A 16,566-nucleotide genomic window follows, 5' to 3' on the forward strand; every position below is an offset into this window, starting at 1 on the left:
TAGGTACCAGTGCGCTAAGCCCAGCTACTTCCACACCAAGTGGGGAGGACATGGGGAAGCAGCCCTTCATACAGATGACCTCAGTGAGTGGACCACAGACTGAAGCAGGACCGCCAATGGCAGCCGCGGGAGGTGATGATGCTGTCGAACCTCCGTCTGAGGATGAAAACAGACAGCAGGATTCAGAAGAAGATGAAGCTGAAGACCATGTGGCCAGCCTAAATTCTGTGGCGGCTCCAACCCATGAAGCGGACTAAGAACCGAAAGAGTTGAGAGGGGCGACCCGCAAGGAGCCAAGAAGCCTGAGGAGGTAAGGGGGGTATGGCAAGCCTCTAAGAAGATCGCAAAGAATGTGCGACTGGGATGTGTCGAAACCCAACACTTTTCCACTTTGCATCAGTCCATCTTAGATGAACTCGGGCCCAGAGAAGCCAGCAGCGTTTCTGGGTGTTGTTGATAAATGGCTTTTGCTTTGCATAGTAGAGTTTCAAGTTGCACTTACGGATGTAGCGCCGAACTGTATTGACTGACATTGGTTTTCTGAAGTGTTCCTGAGCCCATGTGGTGATATCCTTTACACATTGATGTCGGTTTTTGATGCAGTGCCGCCTGAGGGATCGGTCACGGGCATTCAATGTTGGTTTTCGGGCTTGCCACTGACATGCAGTGATTTCTCCAGATTCTCTGAACCTGTTGATGATATTATGGACCGTAGATGATGAAATCCCAAAATTCCTTGCAATGGTACATTGAGGAACATTGTCCTTGAACTATTTTCTCACGCACTTGTTCACAAAGAGGTGAACCTCACCCCATCTTTGCTTGTGAATGACTGAGCAATTCAGGGAAGGTCCTTTTATACCCAATCATGGCACCCACCTGTTCCCAATTCAACTGTGGGATGTTCCAAACCGGTGTTTGATGAGCATTCCTCAACTTTCTCAGTCTTTTTTTCCACCTGTCCCAGCTTTTTTGGAACGTGTTGCAGCCATAAAATTCTAAGTTAATGATTATTTGCTAAAAACAATAAAGTTTATCAGTTTGAACATTAAATATCTTGTCTTTGTAGTGTATTCAATTAAATATAGGTCGAACATGATTTGCAAATCAATGTATTCTGTTTTTATTTATGTTTAACACAACGTCCCCACTTCATTGGAATTGGGGCTGTAGAAGATTTAGACAAAATGAGGAATAAACGCCAATCGGTGGAGAAGCGCTTAAAGAAGTTAGAAGCAAGATCGATTCGAGTAGGACCTTCGAATAGCACCGCTCCGGTGCAGTGGTATAAACCAGTGTATGTGCCCACTGTCAAGATTCAGCAAGTGCAGGAAAGACTAACCCAAATCCTGGAGAAGGCATTGGTGGCCCATTTCAAGAATGATTGTGGGGACCTAGGTCCAAAGTATATGCATACAATTTGCGGTGCTGTACACCCACCAGTAAGACAGTACCCTCTTAATCCTGGAGCTGTGGCAGAAATGGACATGTTCATGAAAGAATTGTTGAGGCTGAACATCTTACGAGAGGAGCCTAACTCCATTACCAACAGTCCTATACAGGCAGCAGTTGGGGGAGGCTGGAGACCTGTTATCAACATTAAAGCTCTCAATCGCCGGACAGTGGCTAATAGACCCAGTCTCATAAATCGTCAATCGTCACTGAAAACACTGAAGGTGAGAAAATACAAATCTTGCATTGACTTGTCGAATGGATTCTTTTCACTGAGACTTGCCAACAGGGGAAAACGGCATTGACCCACAAAGGTAACGCATATGCATGGCAAAGACTGCCACAAAGATACAAAAATTCTCCTAATGTATTTCAATCACCGGTTTGCAGGTGCTGGGTGGTTTGGATGTCACAGTTTACATCGACAACTAGACCCTGACCTTGAAATCGGACCAGTGACGACCTCAACCAAGAAGCGGGTGGAGCCGAAGCAAGCTGAGGACCGACCACAATTTGAATGGACTCTCTACACTGACGGGTCCTTGAAGGCTGGAGGTCGGCATGCTCCCGGGTGCTTCATTCTTAAGCAGAATGGTGACAAGAGATGCCGTGGCAAAGGACGAACAACTGGCAGTGTACAGGCTGGAGATGTTACTGCAGTTTTGGAAGATCTACTGGAAGTTATCAACCGACACATTGGACAGATAAGAATTATAACTGACAGTCATTATTGTTTTCATGCCCTCAAAGAAGAAAAAATGGGGAATAAGCAGAGTTTATTCACCCCCCTAAACCTTTCGAGCAAATGGTGTGGCTGAAAGACCCATTGGCCTAATCAAAAATTGGTTCGGTAAAAATGTTAAGGATAAAGAATGGAGTACAAAATCATTTGAACTAACTGTTGACTTGAATGGGAGAAGTAGGACAGGAAGAACCTCCCCCTCTGAGGACCTGGACCAACTGTCCCTTTGTGTCGTTGGAGGCAAGACGAAACCCAACAAAAGATGACAACTCAATAACAACAAATCCATTCAGAGTTGGACAGTGGGTGTGGATCAAGTCTCGAGACCAACCCAACAACTCAGCAGTGAAAGTGAACTTTTGAAGTGAAAGTGAATTGTTTCTGACATAGTAACAGAGATTTTCGTTTGAATACAGTGCGCCTGAATACTTGAAAGGTTGTTTCGGTTATAATTTAAACAACAACAGGTCCTGACTGTCGTAACAAGACCGTCTAAATATTCTAGGTCATTCTAAGTGCAACAAGTCAATAGGGAGGGAGCAGCTTTAAAGGAGCGTGGTTAGCATTTCACTCAGCATCTACTGAGGTTACTCTGTGGCGGTGAGGCCTAACATAAGCGGGACTGATGCTTCATAGATGGCTGTGAGAACCGAGGCGAATCCTTCCCGACACCGGCTTAAGCAAGCTCCCGTCGCCGTTTACGGTCCACTGTGTACTACGCAGGGACAACGGGGAGCTTTAACATCTTTAAACGGAGGGGCCAGTCAGGACTCTCACAGTGCCTAAAGGTTCATAGGAGTCTGGGGTTAGCGAGACTTGACACATTATAAAGAACCTCGAGTCAAATGTTCATTTTAGTCTCTGCTGCGGGCTGCTAATAAAATGTATGTTCACAATTTGAACACCGTTTGTTTAAACTTTTTTGACCCACCCCCCAAAAAGAATCGGAATCGAGAATCGTTTGTAACCGGAATCGAAATAAGGAACCACAATCGGAACCGGAATCGCTCTAATTCAAACCCTTCCCAACCCTACAGCACGTACATACACGCACACACATGCACACACACACACACACATAATATACATTATATATTTATTTAAAGACCATATATATACTATATATTGCCCTGTATCAGCGACCTGGTTGACAAGGTCAGACAACCATTCGCAGTCATATTCACACCGTCACTAAGTGGGAACTTAAACTTAAACGGTTTAGACAGTCTACTAGTATTGTGTATGATCAAATATCCCAGGTAAAATCTTTCTCGGCGGCACGGTGGCCGACTGGTTAGCATGTCTGCCTCACAGTTCTAAGGACCCGGGTTCAAATCCGGCCTCGCCTGTGTGGAGTTTGCATGTTCTCCCCGTGCCTGCGTGTATTTTCTCCAGGTACTCCGGTTTCCTCCCACATCCCAAAAACATGCATGGGAGGTTAATTGAAGACTCTGAATTGCCCATACTTTAGGTGTGAATGTGAGTGCAAATGGTTATTTGTTTATATGTGCCCTGCGATTGGGTGGCGACCAGTCCAGGGTGTACCCCGCCTCTCAGCTAGGATAGGCTCCAGCTTGCCCGCAACCCCAGTGAGGATAAGCCGTACGGAAAATGAATGAATGAATGAAATCCTTCTAATACTCACAGTCAACATATCATCACATTTCATATCAGGTAATTCTCCATCTTCACTCTTGTTGTAGAACTTTCTGAAGAAGTTGAAGGCTACTACTGTGTACAGATACACCACCACTGCTAATAGGCCAACTGTTAACACCAGCTGAAAGGAAAGACAGTCACAAACAAAATAGCCATTATACAGAAAGTATAAAAGTGGTCTGTTACCAAAGAGACAAAGAGATATAATACATGAATGATGGCACTTGTATCATGAGATGGCTATCTTGCGCTGTACAACACATTAGTGGAGATTTGCTGGCCCAAAGAAGCAGACCTGTTTGCCATTGTGCGTCACTGAGGACAGGATGGTCCGCAGTGTCTTGAAACCCATAGCAATGTCAAGCAGATGTGCAGCAAAGAAAAAGTTGTTGTAGTGACCCAGGATGGACATCGTCATATACCAGGCCAGATACAGGAACGACTGTAGGGTGGCAGAGAAACAACAAGTCTGGGAGAGCCCTGGTGGACAACTTGTTTGGATAGATAAGGTCTTAGAATCAAGTGTAGCATGTTTTTGTTTTACTGAAAAAGCTCAGCTCATAATTGTACTTTTTAGCATTTAAGGCTAGATTTATACTGTATGGTTCAAATGACAATTCCAATATGCATCATGGCAGCATGCAGAAAAAAACAATACACACTGAAGTGAATATCATCAGATTAGAATTAGACCTCTTCTAAATGTGAATAGAAATCTGACATGCATTGGATATCTGTCAATGGAACTGCAGTGTAAACAAAGAGATTGGGAATAATCAATGCGAGCTTGACGTCATCGAAATGCATCAAAAGCAAACACTACTCTAAAAGCATAGATTGTCCAATATGGTCTAAAGGTTTTATTACAGGTGTGTCAACCATTAAATAACGAAGGGAGTGGATGGGGAGGGAGGGAGGTGCTGACTTAAAGTTTTGCCAGACAAGTCCAATCACAAAACAACTGGGTTGGTACATCAAAATCCATTCATAGGGGGGCCACAGGAGGGACCAAGCACAGTGTTATGGGGCACCATCATTGTTTTAAACCTAGATTCCAGTGAATCTGACATCATCAGTCTAGATGGTGGCTCCAGACACAGTCGCCAAGTCATACTACCTGTATATGCATGCTTACATTGTCAGTGAACACCACTCCCAGCTTCCAGATCTGGTATTTGACATCAATGGAGTTCAGCCTGTTGACAAAACCAAATAAGAATGATGTACTCGTTAGACCAAATCCCTCCTTCTCACCAATAGAGGTTATGTCATCTTTCAGCAGCTTTGCCAGCATCGTTTCTTTTTATAGGCATTCTACCGGGTGGGCCAGACCACAGCCTTCTGGCTGTTCTACTTGTTCTGCAGTCTGGTTGGCCTCCAGAAGTCAGATACCTTCTGTAGGTATCTGATTTCTTTTTTTTTTTTTGCGCAGCTTGTCGGTCAATTTGCTGAGACCTGTCACGCCCTCTTGTGTTCAGCCAAGTTTGTTAAATTGCTGGTGTACGTATGTTGCTATTGAGCTTTTATTAACACAGAGTTTTTTAAGAATACATGAAAAGTTAATACACAAAAACCATCAAGCACCATTTAGACAAAAGTAGACACAGGCCTAGTAGCAGACTGCCTGTCATGGCACATCGTTCGATGGTGCATTTTCAAACCCTGGAAAATCAAACATCATCAAAAATACAGGTTTAACTGCAGAAACCGACAAGAGCTATTTAAATTTTGCTGCAGGTACCATCAACTCCATTTAAGCCTATCATGAGCCATACGTATTTACGTCATCATAAACTTATCACGGACGTCCTCAAACATGTCTGCACCACTTATTGATTAACTTGCTTTTAATATAGCTTGGATTGGGTTTAAAAGAAATGTGAAATGTCAATCGCGAACAATCCCATTGTGGATGCTCCTGACGTTCACTTTGGAGCTCGCTGAAGTCAACGATGGGAAATGGAGCTGATTTGTTGTTGTTTTTCTCATTGTTTCTGTTTAACGAACAACGAACAAAACTATTATTTAATTAATTATCAAATAGTATATAGTTTTATACATAAATTGGTAAGAAATTAATTAGAGCCCCAAAAAAATTGAGGAGCCAATTGGGAGAGCGGCTCTCGAAAAAGAGCTGAAATTCCCATCACTACGTCAGTGATATTGGTGTTAATGATCAGGTCCACAGATTCTACGAGGAGCCCTGATGTTGGTCGCAATCAAGTGGGTCGACAGGATCTTGAGGATACCGCAATCAAGAGGACGTGATGTGACTTGAAGGGCTAGGATTATGCATTAATTTAAGGGTTAGTTCAAGAGACTATAGTATTAGTCCACTCACCTGTTATTAACCTTTAATCATAAGGCACAAAAATTACCATTTCAGTGAAGTGAAAATTTTTGGACTTGGTTTCTTGAAGTGGTTTTTGCGATGAAACAACAAAGACCTCTTTGAAAGACCGTTTCAATGAAATGTAGATATTTGACAAATTAGCCTCATAACTGCTTTATTTATATTAATGTGTTATACCTTAAATACAATGATTAGCTTTAACATGGAACCAGAGATTTAAAAAAGCAACATGAACCTTATTTTACTCACTTCATAACAAAACGGAGCTGTCTGCTTTTGCCATTGAACTCTTCACCTGGACTTATCCATCCATCCATCCATTTGCCATACAGCTTATCCTCACTAGGGTGGCGGGGGTGCTGGAGCCCATCCCAGCTGACTCTGGGTGACCTGGGTAAACCCTGAACCGGTTGCTAGCCAATTGCAGGGCAGATATAAACAAACAACCATTCGCACTCACATTCAGTTTCACACCTACGGGCAATTTAGAGTTTTCAATTAAGCTACCATGCATGTTTTTTGGGATGTGGGAGGAAACCGGAGTACCCGGAGAAAATCCACGCAGGCATAGGGAGAACATGCAAACTCCACACAGGCAAGGCCGGATTTGAAACCTGGTCCTCCGAACTGTGAGGCAGATGTCCTAACCAGTTGTCCACAATGCCGCTGTCACCTGGACTTAGTTACAGAAAATGCTGTAAACTATTACTTTACCTACTGTCATGGGTGTGTGTTCCGGTTGCTGTCTCATACAAACCTGCTCCTGAGAGCATCTTCACCACCTGTTCACCCAAATTACCCTACCTGCGTACCGACCTCTACCCGTATATTAAACCTCTCTTTTTGAAACTGTCCATTTGTTTTGGAGTCGTGCATTTTTGGGTCCTAACCACGTTGATATCCTTATGAATTTTGCAGATCAATAAAACATACATTGGAAAATGCCACAATTTCTTGAAAAGTATATATATATATATATTAGAACCTGGACTGTTGGTAAATGAGGCCCAAAGTCTATTTGGAAACGGATATGTACTCTATCTACTCTCTCTTATAAAAGTGCAATGTACTCACACAGCAGCCAGGTAGGTGTCTTTTCTGGGTTTTCTTTTTTTATGAGCACCACTGAAGTCCAGAGCAGCCTTGTCCAATCCCAGAAGCTCGTTGATCCGGTAATGACCATAAAATTCCCCATACTTATCCATTACCTGAGGAAAAGCAGAGTGAAATTCTATTGACATATTTCAGAGACACATTTGAAATGGAATTTTACTAATTAAACTGTCGAAGACACATACCTTTCGCTTCACAAATTTATCCCAATAGTTGTTCGGGAAAGATCTAAAAATTATAAAGCAAATATCTAAATAACTAGAAGCATCATTTGATCTAAATAAATGATGCTGGAATTGATGTAACTTTTAATCACAAAAATGCACAGCAACGCGTTGTCCTGCCTACCCATCTTTGCTCTGAGTTATAAATAACTTCTTTCAGAGCACCATATGGAAATGTCTGTGGAGAATTGTCTATCCACTGGATAAAAACAAAGCAACAGCTATTACAAATGGGATCAGCTCATCAAGTTATACATTCCACCAGGGGAGCAGACAAGGACGTTCTCTCTGGCCAGGATTATTTACAAAATTTATTGATCCTTTAAGCACCAACAATGCGGCAAAGAGTACCATTAAAGGGAGTGACTGTCTAGGAATTAGTCCCATCTAGCATTGAAATTGTGTGTTGCACCCAAACGAATAGTGCACTCTAGCGTTTCAGTTTTTCAAACACATATTGCAACAATGGTAGCCGTTTTTTCATTTGATACTTCATGGAGTCTTCACTCAGGTGAAGAATCTCCTGATTTCAGAACCAAAACTGCATCGCTGTAGTATAGCAAAAAACCTCCAAGTTGTCATCTGATTCTTTCACGGAGTGTTCATCGGTCACCATCTACCCATCCATTACCACTACACAGTGGTAATGGATGGGTAGATGGACTGTTCACTCAGGTGAATAGGTTAATAATTTCATAAATATTACAAAAGGCATCGGCTCATTAGTGCATGTGTACAGGCCTTTTAAAAAAATATATTTTTTTTGAAATGTTGTTCCGGTGTGGCAGCCAGCTAGAATGTACCTACAATTTGGTAACAAACACAAACGAATGTTACCAAAGTGATAATGTTGCCCAACAATCTGTCTACAACACGCTATGATCCTCAGAAGTATGTACTAATTACTCGCCATTTACATTTTGATGTAGGGTTATAAGAGATTGTTGTAAGGTGATTCAATGCCTGCAACGGCAATGAGAGGAAGCTGTGGTTAGTTTGTTCAGCATTTATTGCTGGAACCCGAACTGAAACTGATCTGCGCTGGCAAAGATCAACAGATATAACTGTCAATTCGTACTCCGGTACGACGATTCGCAGAAGTAGGAAAATTTGTTGGAACGCCGGCTAATAAAAGACAATTGGTCCTATTGTGTTATGCTGCCTATGGTGAATAACACTGTATAACAAAATTGAATGAAAAACAGTTAGCTTTAGGCTTATTTAGGCAGTGTTGACTGACGTCGAGGAGAAAGCTGACAACTTAAGCGTCCCTTTAAAATTGTTTGTGTCTCTCATGAGCTCCTTCCACCTGGGGAAGGCTAGCCCGATGTTTATCCTCTTTTGAATGCTCCGCTGCTTAATTTGCCTTTTTCGATTTCTTATCGATGGCGTTACTGTCTCCGTTGCATATCCATGGTCCTGCATTATGCCGCTGCAGTAGTGCAGATTTTCCGGGGTATGGTTATAAACTGATCTTCTCCTCCGGTGTCTCAATCTCTGCGCTGAATCTCTGGGAAGCGCACAGTTATTCCGCGTTGGTGCTGCTTGTCCCTTAGTAGTTTCAGTAGTTTGATTGTCCCTGTAGTTTCAGGAAGGCAAACTGCCATGGCACTCCCCTATGAGGTCACCACTCTTATGTATGAATAAATCTAAAATTATTCGCTTGCGAGAATGTATCAGATTATTAGCAGAGGTCATAATACACCAATTATAACGCATAAAATGCAGACATTGATTATGGCCAGTCAACAAGTGAATAAGTTACACGGTGTGCCTTTAAATAAATCCAGGCTGATAGGTGAGAACACATTGTTAGTCGATGAAGCTGATTTATTACAATAATTACAAAGCCCCTCTTTCAAAATGATTCCAAACTTTTTTGCAGTCTCATACAATGAACTGTAATAAATGTACTATTCCACCCATGTGACAAATGAACCCTACCATTCTGGAGTTACATGTCTCTCATCAGCTTCACAATGGAAACATAAAATATCAAGGTATTAATAGTTCCCCCAGGATGTATGACCTACAATCTCCTCCAAAAATGATTGGAACAGAGAGGCCAATTCCTCTATTTTTGCAGTACACCGAAAAAAAGAGATCAACATTTCAGCTTTAATTTCCAGGTATTTATATCTGGAGCTGATATCAATATTTTTAACAGATCACCAACTTTGAAGTAAGCAGAAGTTTTTAAAGAGATAGATTTAAAATAAATTGAAGTGAAAAAGACAACATTACATTGCAAATCCTTTGAATGCAATAACAAAAAAATTGTAAATATAGTCTAAGAAGGCAAAAACCAAATCTGAAACCAAACGCAGACATTCTGTGCAATTTATTTTCATTTTATCTATTTAACCGTATTTGTCCTGGTAAGGAAAGTGAGAAAGATTCTCATTGGCAATGCCACCTCATCTGGCTCATCTCGATGCGGAGGAGAAGCGGCTCTACTCTGAGCCCCTCCTGGATGACCGAGCTTCACACACTGTCTCTAAGGGAGAGCCTGTACACCCTACTGAGGGAAACTCATTTCAGCCACTTGTATCCGTGATCTTGTTCTAACCATACTTTGTTGTAACCATAAGTGAGGGCGGGAATGTAGATCGACCGGTAAACTGAGAGCTTCACCTTTTAGCTCAGCTCCTTCTTCACCATGACAGACCGATGCAGAGGCCGCATCACTTCAGATGCTGCACGATTCGCCTGTAAATCTCCCCCTCTATTCTTTTCTCACTCGTGAATAAGACCCGAAGATACTTGAACCCCTCCACTGGGATGCTTTGGATGTGCTGATTGTCCTCCCAACTGCTTAACTCGGTTGCAAACTGCTCCAGCAAGAGTTGGAGATCGCGGGTTGATTGAACCATATCAACTGCAAAAAGCAGAGACGTAATACTGAGGCCACCAAACCGGAACCCCTCAACGCCTCGGCTGCGCCGAGAAATTCTCTTCATGAAGGTTATGAACAGAATTTGTGACAACGAGCAGCCTTAGCAGAGTCCAACAGCCACTGGAAAAGTATTCGAGTTAATACCGGCAATGCGGACCAAACGCTGAAACCGGTCATACAGGGACGTGTAAGGTTCCCCCTGGATTTTTTCATTTCACCTGGTGGGTAGGGTCTTCCGAGAGCTACCAGGAACTGTTTGGGCTGCCTGTGCTGACGAAAGTTGATTGGTTGATAGACCTCTGTAGGCGTTTACTTTTGATTGACAGAGCTGCCATTATGCAGGGTTACACAAAGCTCGAAATAAGAGGATTAAAATACATTCAAAAGCAAAATTTTGAATCACCGATCGAGCGTGGAGGTGGCGGACCTCGCGGCGGCTGACCTCGCCACAGGCTTGCGGTGATATCTGCCTCCACCCCAGCGGCAAGGTCCACCGCTGGCCAACTCGGTCCCGCTAAGGAGTGGAGGTCTGAACCCAAGTGGGCGTGTGCATCTTCCTCGGCCGGGGCTGAAGGGCATGAGGCTTCCAGACATCGATCTTTAGATTTTATCAATGAGCCGCACTTGGTGGACAAGGAGCAGGCTGGACAAACTCTGTGCTCGCCGAGCTTATGTCGCCGGGCCAAAGCCGTGCAAAGCCGAGCGGAGGTCCAAGCCCAAGCGGGTGTGTGCGTCTTCCTCGGCCGAGCAAAAGGAGAAGAACACTGGTGTGAGGCTGGCCGGTGGGCACGCTCTGATAGTCTAATCCAGTTAGTCACAGGTGGGGCGGGGGAGGGGGGGGGGATAAAAAAACCTTCTCTTCACAAATAAATAATTGCAATGTACAGTCTGTTTTTTTTTTAATGCAAACAAATTTACAGACACCAAAACTTGACACTTCACACCTACGGCCAATTTAGAGTCTTCAATTAACCTACCATGTATGTTTGTGGAATGTGGGAGGAAACTCGAGTACTGAGAGAAAACCCACGCCACAGTCATGGGAGAACACGCAAACTCCACAAAGGCGAGGCGAGATTTGAAGAACTCAGAACTGTGAGGCAGATGTGCTAACCAGTCGGCCACCGTGCCGGTCCATGAAGCCATGTATTTTTTTATTTATTCATTGAACCTTATCCAGGAATGCAGCCCTATGGGGGCACAAGCCAGTGCAAACTGTAGGCCGGTCCCAAGGCCGGATAAATGCAGAGGGTTGCGTCACGAAGGGCATCCGGCTTAAAACTTTGCCAAACAAATATGAGCGTTCATCCAAAGAATTCCATACCGGATCGGTCGTGGCCCGGGTTAACAACGTCCGTCACCAGTGCCGTCAAACTGCAGGGCGCCGTTGGAAATTCAGCTACTGTGGGTCGAAGTCGAAGAAGAAGTAGAGGTGGAAAGCGGGTTCTTCGGCAGAGAAGAGGAAAGAACAGAGCCTCGAACTGAATGTGGGAACTTTTAATGTTGGGACTATGACAGGAAAATCTCGGGGGTTGGTTGACATGATGATTAGGAGAAAGGTTGACATATTGTGTGTCAGGAAACCAGGTGGAAAGGCAGTAAGGCTAGAAGTTTAGGGGCCAGGTTTAAATTATTCTACCATGGTGTAGATGGGAAGAGAAATTAAGTCGGGGTTATTTTAAAAGAAGAGTTGGCTCAGAATGTCTTGGAGGTGAAAAGAGTATCAGATCGAGTGATGAGGCTGAAACTTGAAATTGAGGGTGTTATGTGTAATGTGATTAGTGGCTATGTCCCACAGGTAGGATGTGACCTAGAGGTGAAATAGAAATTCTGGAAGGAGCTAGACGAAGTAGTTCTGAGCGTCCCAGACAGAGAGAGAGTTGTAATTGGTGCAGATTGTAATGGACATGTTGGTGAAGGAAATAGGGGTGCTGAAGAAGTGATGGGTAAGTACGGCATCCAGGAAAGGAACTTGGAGGGACAGATGGTGGTAGACTTTGCAACAAGGATGCAAATGGCTGTAGTGAACACTTTTTTCCAGAAGAGGCAGGAACATAGGGTGACCTACAAGAGCGGAGGTAGAAGTACACAGGTGGATTACATCTTGTGCAGACGATGTAATCTGAAGAGTCAAAAGGAATACATTGAGATGTGACAGAGGGCAAATGTAGCGGTGGCAAAGGCCAAACAAGAGGCATATGATGACATGTATAGCAAGTTGGACACTAAAGAAGGAGAAAAGGATCTATATAGGCTGGCCAGACAGAGGGCTAGAGATGGGAAGGAGGTGCAGCAGGTTTGGGTGATTAAGGATAGAGATGGAAATATGTTGACTGGTGCAAGTAGTGTGCTGGATAGATGGAAAGTTGATGAATGAGGAAATGAGAGAGAAGGGAGAGTAGAAGAGGCAAGTGTGGTGGACCAGGAAGTGGCAATGATTAGTAAGGGGGAAGTTAGGAAGGCATTAAAGAGGATGAAAAATGGAAAGGCAGTTGGTCCTGATGACATTCCTGTGGAAGTATGGAAGCATCTAGGAGAGGTGGCTGTGGAGTTTTTGACCAGCTTGTTCAATAGAATTATAGCGCGTGAGAAGATGCTTGAGGAATGGAGAAAAAGTGTGCTGGCGCCCATTTTTAAGAACAAGGGTGATGTGCAGAGCTGTGGAAACTATAGAGGAATAAAGTTGATGAGCCACACAATGAAGTTATGGGAAAGAGTAGTAGAGGCTAGACTCAGGACAGAAGTGAGTAATTGTGAGCAACAGTATGGTTTCATGCCTAGAAAGAGTCCCGCAGATGCATTATATGCCTTGAGGATGTTGATGGAAAAGTACAGAGAAGGTCAGAAGGAGCTACATTGTGTCTTTGTAGATCTAGAGAAAGCCTATGACAGATTACCCAGAGAGGAACTGTGGTACTGCATGCGGAGGTCTGGAGTGACAGAGAAGTATGTTGGAATAATACAGGACATGTACGAGGGCAGCAGAACAGCGGTGAGGTGTGCTGTAGGTGTGACAGATGAATTTAAGGTGGAGGCGGGACTGCAAAAGGGATCAGCCCTGAGCCCCTTCCTGTTTGCAGTGGTGATGGATAGGCTGACAGATGAGGTTAGACTGGAATCCCCGTGGACCATGATGTTTGCAGATGACATTGTGATCTGCAGTGAAAGCAGGGAGCAGGTGGAGGAACAGTTAGAAAGATTGAGGCATGCACTGGAAAGCAAAGGAATGAAGATGAGCCGAAGTAAAACATAATATATGTGCATGAATGAGAGGGGTGGTGGGGGAAGAGTGATGCTACAGGGAGAAGAGATAGCAAGGGTGGAGGACTTTAAATACTTGGGGTCAACCGTCCCGAGCAATGGTGAGTGTGGTCAGGAAGTGAAGAAACGGGTCCAAGCAGAGGAAGGTATCAGCTGTGTTATGTGACAGAAGAGTCTCTGCTAGGATGAAGGGCAAAGTTTATAAAACAGTGGTGAGGCCAGCCATGATGTACAGATTAGAGACAGTGGCACTGAAGAGACAACAGGAAGCAGAGCTGAAGGTGGTAGAAATGAAGATGTTGAGGTTCACTCTAGGAGTGACCAGGTTGGATAAAATTAGAAATGAGCTCATCAGAGGGACAGCCGAGGTTCGATGTTTTGGAGACAAAGTTAGAGAAAACAAACTTCGATGGTTCGGTCACGTCCAGAGGAGAAATAGTGAGTATATTGGTAGAAGGATGATGAGGATGGAGCTGCCAGGCAAGAGAGCTAGCGGAAGACCAAAGAGAAGATTGATGGATGTCGTGAGGGAAGACATGAGTGCAGTTGGTGTTCGAGAGGAGGATGCAGGAGATAGGCTTACATGGAAAAGGATGACGCGCTGTGGCAACCCCTAAAGGGACAAGCCGAAAGGAAAAGAAGAATTTAACCTTATCCAGGTAAGGCATTTGCACTGCCAACCTGGCTGCAGACAGCCGAGTAAAACAAAGCAAAATATAAGCAAATACAGTAATACAAGCAAATATATATACAAACTGTACAATGTGGTATAGTAACAAGTTAAATATTACATTATAGCACATGTTGAATAAAAAGTCCATAAAACGCATGTGAGAAGATGTTCTCTCAAGCTGGAGAACTTGCATGAAGAAAAATGTAACCGCCTGAATGCCAAGACATAAGAAAAACTTGTCTTTCTGAATAAATGTATATATTCAGGAAGTGTTTCGACTTTACGATGCCCGTGCCTCGTCCGCCATTTTGTCCCAGCACCATAGTGTTTCTGCTTAGCTAGTGCATAGTGCTTGTCTGTGTTTGTGTGGCGGGAGTATCTTTGCCTTTTTCGCCCTCCTTTTTTTCACACTCTCAGCAGGAATGGTAAGTACAGCATCTTTTTTTTATTTTAATGTATTTTAGTTTCTTTATATGAAGTGTTAACCTTTCTTGCTACAGTCACCTGACGCAGGGGTTAACTCCCTTCTCTCATTGCACAGCTGAGCTGGGTGGCGGCAACAATTAAGGCACGAACCACCGATTTGCTGCTTTAATGGCTTTATTAGCTCCTCTACACATAAAACGTCAACAATGTCCACCGCTAATCGCTACTCTTCCCCGGTCGCCGTCACTACACTTGCTACTGTACACACTCGCACCGGCGCACACTCCTTCCTCCTTCGCAGTCTCACTCACACATCGCCGCAAACGCCCACACACACTCAGCTTGCTGTCACAGTCACATGGGACAATACCCGTAACAGAAGTATTTTGCTGTAAATTTTGACTTTAACGGTGAAATCCGACTTACGCGGAAATTCGTGTTACGTCGCCAGCGTAAGAACAGAACTCGTTCGTAAATCGAGGACTTCCTGTACTCTAAATAAATGTAGAAGCATGGAGATGACTATAGATGTGAGTTGTAGTGGAACTGTGTCAGGCTTCAGACTCAGGCCCCTATTGCATTTTCCAGCTGATAAATCACATCTATAGACATCTGCAAGCTTCTGTTGCACAATCTATTTCGATATGTCATCTCAATAAAATAGAATAAATATATTCTAATTTACTGCAATTGGTTGGCGACCAGTTCAGGTTGTATTAAACCTCTCGCCTAGTGTCAGCTGGGATAGGTTCCAGCACCCCCGTGACCCGCGTGAGGATAAGCGGTATGGAAAATAGATGGATATTCGAATTTATTGAAATGAACCTGTATATAATAAAACTCCCTACTTCAAAGACTGTCGGCAGCCAGGTTGGCATTGCAAATGAGAATCAGTTCTCAGTTGCATCACCTGGATAAAGGGTGAGGTTTTAAATGTATCAAAAATCTTAGAAATTTAGATTAATATATAAAATTAGACATTGAAAGCTTGAAATACCAGCATTTTTTAGATCCAGTAGGTGTGAGGTTTGCGCAACATCAGCTTCATTTGCTTAAGCTACCCAGAACTACTTGTAATAAGTGCGATGGAAACACAAACCACATAGAACCTTTTTCTACCAGGAAGTCAAAGTTCTTGGGCTGGTTGGTGGAAAAGCCCATTAGGTTGTCAAATAGTGTTCCAGAGTCCATTAGCTTGGGGTTGTATCTGGTAGGGGGGCTGAACAATCAGGGACAGATTGAAAGCATTTTATTATTGTTGAAATCCATCCATCCTTCGATCCATTTCCTTCTGCCTATCCGAAGTTGGGTCGCGGGGGCAGTAGCTTTAGCAGGGACGCCCAGACTTCCCTCCCCCCCAGCCACTTCATTCAGCTGTTGCGGGGGGGATCCTGAGGCCAGCCAGGAGACATAGTCTCTTCAGCATGTCCTGGGTCGTCCTCAGGGTCTACTCCCGGTGAGACGTGCCCGGAGCACCTCCCCAGGGAGGCGTCCAGGAGGCATCCTAATCATGTGCCCAAGCCACCTCATCTGGCTCCTCTCAATGTGGAGGAGCAGCGGCTCTACTCTGAGCCCCTCCTAGATGAAACTAATTTTGGCCGCTTGTATCCGGGATCTTTGTTCTTTAGGTCACAGCCCACGTGACCATAGGTAAGTGTAGGAATGTAGATCGACCGGTAAATTGAGAGCTTCGCCTTTCGGTTTAGCTCATTCTTCACCCCAACGGACCGTTACAAAGTCCACAGCACTGAAGAGGCTGCACCGATC

The 16,566-nt window shown here is 43.9% G+C and overlaps 1 protein-coding gene across 2 annotated transcripts in view; it reads right to left on the minus strand.

Annotated features, from left to right (window-relative positions):
* ryr2a (ryanodine receptor 2a (cardiac)) overlaps positions 1-16,566 on the minus strand; it is a 355,011-nt gene that overhangs the window by 36,353 nt on the left and 302,092 nt on the right. For both annotated transcript variants that reach the window (XM_061705277.1, XM_061705276.1), the window contains 5 exons: positions 7,505-7,547; positions 7,281-7,414; positions 4,989-5,049; positions 4,149-4,295; positions 3,840-3,974 (listed from right to left, as the gene is read on the minus strand). In XM_061705277.1, coding sequence (XP_061561261.1) covers positions 3,840-3,974; positions 4,149-4,295; positions 4,989-5,049; positions 7,281-7,414; positions 7,505-7,547 — 520 coding nt within the window. The remainder of the gene's footprint in view (positions 1-3,839; positions 3,975-4,148; positions 4,296-4,988; positions 5,050-7,280; positions 7,415-7,504; positions 7,548-16,566) is intronic.

Source organism: Phycodurus eques, chromosome 19 (assembly GCF_024500275.1).
Source record: "Phycodurus eques isolate BA_2022a chromosome 19, UOR_Pequ_1.1, whole genome shotgun sequence".
NCBI classification, from domain to species: Eukaryota; Metazoa; Chordata; class Actinopteri; order Syngnathiformes; family Syngnathidae; genus Phycodurus; species Phycodurus eques.